This window comes from Neolamprologus multifasciatus, chromosome 7 (genome assembly GCF_963576455.1).
Source record: "Neolamprologus multifasciatus chromosome 7, fNeoMul1.2, whole genome shotgun sequence".
In the NCBI taxonomy this organism is placed as follows: Eukaryota; Metazoa; Chordata; class Actinopteri; order Cichliformes; family Cichlidae; genus Neolamprologus; species Neolamprologus multifasciatus.
In genome coordinates, this window is record NC_140445.1 from 58,380,738 (window position 1) to 58,387,549 (window position 6,812).

The 6,812-nt window shown below is 37.3% G+C and overlaps 1 protein-coding gene across 2 annotated transcripts; it reads left to right on the forward strand.

Annotated features, from left to right (window-relative positions):
- The first annotated feature begins 62 nt into the window (after positions 1 to 62).
- prpf18 (PRP18 pre-mRNA processing factor 18 homolog (yeast)) lies at positions 63 to 6,765 on the forward strand. 2 transcript variants are annotated; one of them, XM_085167360.1, is made up of 11 exons: positions 63 to 230; positions 786 to 863; positions 1,090 to 1,116; positions 2,677 to 2,778; positions 2,899 to 3,012; positions 3,198 to 3,344; positions 3,493 to 3,561; positions 4,103 to 4,243; positions 4,328 to 4,399; positions 4,484 to 4,639; positions 6,190 to 6,765. In XM_085167360.1, the coding sequence occupies exons 1-11, from the start codon at positions 165 to 167 to the stop codon at positions 6,268 to 6,270; spliced, it is 1,053 nt and encodes a 350-aa protein (XP_085023486.1). In that variant the 5' UTR covers positions 63 to 164; the 3' UTR covers positions 6,271 to 6,765. The 2 variants fall into 2 exon arrangements, with proteins under 2 accessions (XP_085023486.1, XP_085023487.1); XM_085167361.1 differs by lacking the exon at positions 1,090 to 1,116.
- Positions 6,766 to 6,812: the final 47 nt, after the last annotated feature.

Sequence of the window (6,812 nt, forward strand, 5' to 3'; positions counted from 1 at the left end):
TTCATTTGACACAGATTACGTTGTGTTCTAATGCCTTTATTTTGAAACAACTATTTTGAAAATTCTAAAAAGCTTCATGTTACCTTCCGGTTTAGGCAAGCGCGTTTCAGACTAACGCAGACTAACCTTAATGTGCCGTTTTTTTGTTAAAATAAACCTTTCAGATGGATATACTTAAAGCTGAGATCGAACGAAAGAGGAAACTCCTTGAAGAAAAGAATCTTGTTGACGTAAGTATCCGACGAAGTTGCTTGTTATTGTTAGCTTGGCTACGTTGCTAACACGTCGTTTAACCAAGCTAGTTAAGTATTTCTAGAATGATAGTTTTTCATCCATATCGATAGCTTTATCTATAAAGTACTGAACTCCATCTGCAGTAGAATATAAAGCTAAATTAAAAAGGATTAAGCTAAACACAGAGCTGTAGTTTACGAATTGTAATTGCTGCTACGTAACAGAACATTAACTTTATAGTATCACGATTTAAGCAAAAATTCTGGTATTTATACCGTTTAAACTTATCCTAACATTAAATTTTTTTTAATGCAAACATAAGTAAGCTAGGGAGAGCTAGGGGCACCTGGCAGTTCATTAGGTACACCTAGCTTAAATTCATCTCAAACTCATGCTATTATTGCATAGTTTCTGCATTAACGTCCTACCTGTACCACTGTACCAATTATACCCCCGCCAATCACCACCACCACAACCTCCACCTATTCATATATGATATTGATATAATATGATAGCATAAATTCCTTTTACCTGCTTCTTTTTCTTTCCAGGACTCCAAAAAATTCTTTAAAAGGGCTGAGCTCTCACAGAAGGAAAGAGACGATTACTTCAGAAGATGCGGATACAAGGTTCATGTCAACATCACTCTGCTTCTCACTCTCTCGATTTTCCTGAGACACTCAGACTTATTTAATTCACTGTCTGGCTTGGTTAGTGTGACACAAAAATAACGAGTAAACCTTCTGCCAGCAAAAAGATAAGGACAGGTGTTGATGCTCAGGTGTACAACAGTGTCTGTATTTGTGTTTACTGTGGTGTTTTTCCCCAATTTGCCTCTGCTGCCTGCATCTGTAGGTTCAGAGAGAGACTCCTGAGAGCCAGGTATGGCATTGCACAGTGAAAGTAGCCAACAGGATGCATGATAAAAGGATAAAACACACTGTGTCCTAAACGCTCATGCTTCCTAGGCATCCTTTCTGGAAGTTCTTACTGAAATCTGTTGGGATGAAAACCTAAAAGACGTAGCGGAGGGCACATTTTCTGGTTGTTACAAATAACCACACGAGCACTGGATATTTTGGTACAGGATGCCTGGACTCACCTAGTAGTAACTTAGTGTATAATAATTGGATATCAGCTTTACACAAATGGAAATATTCACCAGCCAGTTCTGCTGGATAGATTTAGACTTTTCAAGGTGATTTTTAAAATTTTATCAATAAGATGAAAGCATTTTAAAGCTTGATTTAAACTCACCTGCATTCTGTGGATGCTAAACTGTGTCACTTCCAAATTATCAACATAGTTTAAATGAAATATTTATATGTGCCACAGTCATTATCACAGCTTTGCCTCATGCCAGGCTAGTTATGTATTACAGCCACTTGTCAGAAAGCAAAGGAACACGGAAAGGAAGCTTCAAAGCAAAAGTGGGACACTGCCACGGTGTTGATTTCAGCATGGGATAATGTACTGAAATGAAAAAGTGTTTTTGTTATCAAGCTCTGCTTCTTATTTTTGCAGATAATTTGTGACATAAGCTTTTAATATTTAAGCAAATTATGGTGTGCAACTTGTTTACCGTGACATTTTAACAGCTGCTCAGTGGCAGATTGTATTTATGTTATACTTTGTGCAAAGCTTAAAAACCTGGCTCATTAAGCCATTCTCTTTGTACACGGGCAGCGTACTATGTTTTATTTAAAGTGAAAGAGCTGTTGTTTGCTGAGAAGGCTTTTTGTCACCATTTGCTGGTTCTTTTAGATTGTGGTTTAAAAAGCACAATCTAAGAGCGCTGGCATGCATGTGCCTTTTAAAGCATGATTTGGGTATATTTTGAGTTTCGTTGTGCAAAGAATACAGAGTATCTTTTTCCTGTGTTTAGGCCTGATGGGTGATTTAGACGTCTGTGGGAAATCTACCTTGTTACTTACATTGTAACCAAAAACACTTTTTAACCCTATGCTGTAACCTTGCATGTAATCTGATGTAACTACACAGCAGGTCAACACAGCCCACAACGGCTAGGGTTAACAAGGGTTTTTGGTTGCGTTGTAAGTTAGGATTTAGATTTCCCGCAGAAGCCTAAATCACACATAAGATGTTACAGCCGCTAAAGTTATCATGTTGGTGTAGTATTTGTTATATGCTTTCTTTTTTGGTAACTTATTGTGTTACTTGTCTTTCTTGAAGAGTTGCAGGTAAGGGAGTGGTGTGAATGTTTGCAGTTCTGTTTATTTTGTTGATGCCTTTTTGTCTCTTTGGTCACGAGGTCTCAGCTCATGAAGACATTGCAGATGCTTTTCCCCCCTCATTTCTTTTGTAGTAGTTTTATTTGTCATTTGGCCAAGAAACATTAGATTAAATTGAGATCCTCCAAATTGCCTTTATGTTCTTCCAATAATGCTGGTGTATTTCTGTTCCCTCAATATTGTCCATAAGATTGAGAAGAAAGAGGAAGATGAGCCATCCACTTCAGCTAATCCAGTCTTGGAACTGGAGCTCACAGAAGAGAAGCTCCCAATGACACTTTCACGACAGGAGGTGAGTCAGTATAAAACATCAACACTTTCTTTTCATTCAATTTCCTTTAAATATCATAGCATTTCATTTGCTTACCACCAAGTGAATAAATATTTCATTTGCATCACTGTTTTTGTGTAGGTTATTCGACGACTTAGAGAACGAGGGGAACCAATCCGATTGTTTGGCGAGTCCGATTATGATGCCTTTCAGAGGCTCCGGAAAATTGAGATTCTGGCCCCAGAAGTAAACAAGGTAGGATTGAGTGTTAACTGGATTTTGGAAAAAACATGCAGTTGAAATTCACATTCATTCCATCTACTCTGGAAAATTGCATGCCACTTTAAATGTTCTTGATTGTATTTAGGAGAGATTGAATTTATTTTAGTGTCAGAATGCTGATTGACACTCATAATATTTGCTGTTTTAACTGTGCCAAGGGCTTGAGGAATGATCTGAAAGCCGCCATGGACAAGATTGACCAGCAGTACCTGAATGAAATTGTTGGAGGAACAGAGTCAGGAGAATTGGACACACAGCATGACCTAAAAGTGCACGAAGAAAACACCACAATAGAAGAACTTGAGGTACAGTGCAATGTCCAAGAAAAAAGAATGAATCTCCAGTTATTAAATAGCTTAGTCAGATAAATTTTTGGACACAGTTTGTTTTGTTTTCAATCATTTTATGTTTGTGGGAGGTGTTTTTGTGTTAATAATGAAATTATCCCCCTAGGCTCTTGGAAAAACTCTTGGAACAGGTGATGATGATGGAGACCAGGATGTTATTGCTAAATTTTTGAGGGTAAGAATTTCATGCTTGACCTTTTGATCTAAAGTTTTTATTAATTTACGCAAAATGTTTTGGTTTTTTAGATGGTGAAAAACAGGAGCTTTTCTCTCATTTCACTGTGTATCTATTACTTAACTCTAGGGGAGGTCTATATCAATAGGAAAAGTTGTAAAACTAAAGTTAAAATTCCATAAATCTATACCCTCCGCAATTTCCAAAGCTTGCCAGTGGGGCTAATTGGTGTCTTTTTTGGGGCCAATTCTGGCCCCTGGGCCTTACTTTTAACACCCCTAGTTTACAGGGAGCTCTTGGGTAAATATTAATAATAATTTAAAAAATATATACTACTATACCTGCTGCTGTTCATATGTTTACATAGTTTAAAAAGTTTAACCTTTTGCACCATTATCAAAAGGAGAATTCATTATGAGTTATTTTTATTATATTTATTTCTTTTATTTGTTCTTTTTCAAATGGGTCAAATCATGGACATTTGTCTAGTGTTAGTTACCACTGCATTTCTTGGAAACGTTTTCCTGTTGTTGGACTCTAGTTTCTTCTTGGCGTTTGGGCCAAAGATCTGAACAGCCGAGAGGACCACGTGAAGCGCAGCGTTCAGGGCAAGCTGGCCAGCGCGACACACTCACAGACCGAGTCTTACCTCAAGCCTCTCTTCAGGAAGCTCAGGAAGAAGGTAATTTTTGTGGCTGGAGCAAAACAAACTATAGTGCATGGTTCTCTTGTGTGTGGATTTACCTTTCGTCATTATCTTTTACAGAATTTACAAGCTGACATCAAAGAGTCAATCACAGACATCATAAAATTCATGTTGGAGAGAGAATACGTCAAGGTATGATAATATCATGTGGCCCCTGTTGTTATTTTTGCAAATTTATTTGTGCATCCATTATAAACTTTCCTAAATGTCTTTTAGGCAAATGATGCGTATCTACAGATGGCCATTGGTAATGCCCCTTGGCCAATTGGTGTGACTATGGTGGGAATCCACGCCCGTACAGGACGAGAAAAGATCTTCTCCAAGCACGTGGCCCACGTTCTTAATGACGAGACGCAGAGAAAATACATTCAGGTTAGACCCAGAGTTATACACACTTATGTTTTTATGCTAACCTGTTGCTGAGACAGACACGAACAGCTTTAGATATCACGGCTGAGTAGTTATTCCTATTTTACTTTTTGAAGTCCTCCACCTGGGGCGCATGTGCAGCGTGTGTAATTGGTGCAGTATAATGTAAATTCCTTACTGACGAGTCAGCGCTTTGGAAATTGACATTACCCTGACCCATGCGGACTCACAGATATGGAAATGTAATCAAAGCTTCAGAGTGTTTTCACATCTATAATTTGTTTTGTCTGATCTGATTCAGTTGATGGATTTTTTTTATACGGTTTGATTTTAGCTGCGTCTGGGGCATGGGCAACAAAGGTACAGGAAGAAGGTGCTGCGTTCTGGAGTAGTTGGCCTGTGGTTGATTTTACAGCTAGTTGCTATAGTTAATGCACTCTGCCCATGTACGGTGCTATACCACATTCCAGAATACAAAGCGTACCTGGTTACGGCAAAAGCGTTTAGCTCAAACTTGCACTGTACGCCTTGTATTTAGGTCAGGTATATTGTTTTTGTAACCGAGTCCAATCGTTGTGTTCACATCTGCACAAAAGAACCACACCCAGTGAGAAAGCGAATCATAATTTGATTCAAGCAAACCAAATAGTACTGGTGGGAAAACACCCTTAGACTTTAAAGATTACAACTTGAAACATTTTTAAAAGTTTTTTTTAAAGATTGTTTTTAAAGAGTTTTTAAATGTTCATATGGTTTTACACGCAGAAACAGACTGTGCTGGTCTGACCCCCCCTCCTCCTTTCAGGGCGGTGTGTGTCCTCTTGATTCCGGTGGTGTTTTTATGTAAACCAAAAAACTGTGACCAAAACATATTTCTATGGAAAACAAAATTTACTCCTGTCCTTCAGGCGACTTTTAAAATCATTATTAGGTTGGCGTTTGTTTTCAGGACAGCGTCCCGCATTTAAGTGTATAAGAGTTAATACAATTGAATTACCACTGCATGTTTAAGACAGTGTGTATTCGTGGACGTGATGAACATGCTCCTTGCAATTATGCAGTGTGTTTACATTATTTGGTGGTTATTAACAAATTAGCATTAGAATTATTGTAAAGACCCTACTTAAACTTACCCTTAAGTAGGGTCCTTACCTTACAATATAAAGCTCCTTGAGGCAACTGTTGTTGTGATTTGGCGCTGTGTAAATAAAATTGAATAGAAACTGATTTTTAACAATATGTAATCATTTTCGTTATAGTTGTGCATCCCCAAAAACTCTGTAAAAACGTAATATTCTAGGTTATATTCATATTTATTAAGGCTTACATTGTTTATTTGGCACCTGAGTGTTTAAAAGGGAAAACAATATTTCTAGGCAATTTAGGAAATGAGCTCCTTGGCATGACCAGTAATAATGATATAACCTTATTCTTGTCTTAAAGATGGTTTCAGCTGGACCTAAAAGTGGAATGTAGCCTGAAGTCTCAGTTTTTAAACACTTTTCACTCAAACTTTAATTTCCTTGATTGATTTTTTTTCCCTTTCTCTACAGGGACTAAAGAGGCTAATGACCATCTGCCAGAAACACTTCCCTACTGATCCATCAAAGTGCGTGGAGTACAATGCTCTTTAACTCGTTATTTAAGCCTGCCTGATCCGTTGTATCGCAGTTCAAAGTTGGATTTTTTTTCTTTCTTTCTTTTTTTTTTTTGTACCTTTTGAATTTTGGCTGTGGCATAATCTTCTTTAGTAAGGGATTACTCTGGAAAAGATGTCTAACTTAAAGAAGACTGGGTTCAGTAAGCCTGTTTTATGTACAGTCAATATTATGCCAACTTGTAAGAGTAAAAAAAATTTTGTATTTCAACTCTTTTGTCCCAGTAGACTTGACGTCCTTCGTTGCAAACATACTGGGGAAATCTAAAAAGTTACTGTGGCAGAGAGCATAAATTTATTTGGATGCTTTAATTTTAATATAGACCTCTAAGTCTTAACATCAACAAATGCTTTTCATGCTATGACAGTGTAAGTTTAATTACACCTGAGGCTTCATGCAGACTGTTTTCTGTGCACTTTCTTTAAGAACACAATAAACAAAAACAAAAAAGTGATCACTGTGTCATTAAAATATTTTTTCGTAATTTGTTTTTTTGAACACCATACATCGAAACTATT

Excerpts from the sequence above, each read along its gene's own strand:
- prpf18 (XM_085167360.1), top strand. The coding sequence starts at position 165 with ATGGATATACTTAAAGCTGAGATCGAACGAAAGAGGAAACTCCTTGAA. Across the intron at positions 3,013-3,197 it reads TGGCCCCAGAAGTAAACAAG|GGCTTGAGGAATGATCTGAA; the intron begins GTAGGATTGAGT and ends AACTGTGCCAAG. Across the intron at positions 3,345-3,492 it reads CCACAATAGAAGAACTTGAG|GCTCTTGGAAAAACTCTTGG; the intron begins GTACAGTGCAAT and ends TTATCCCCCTAG.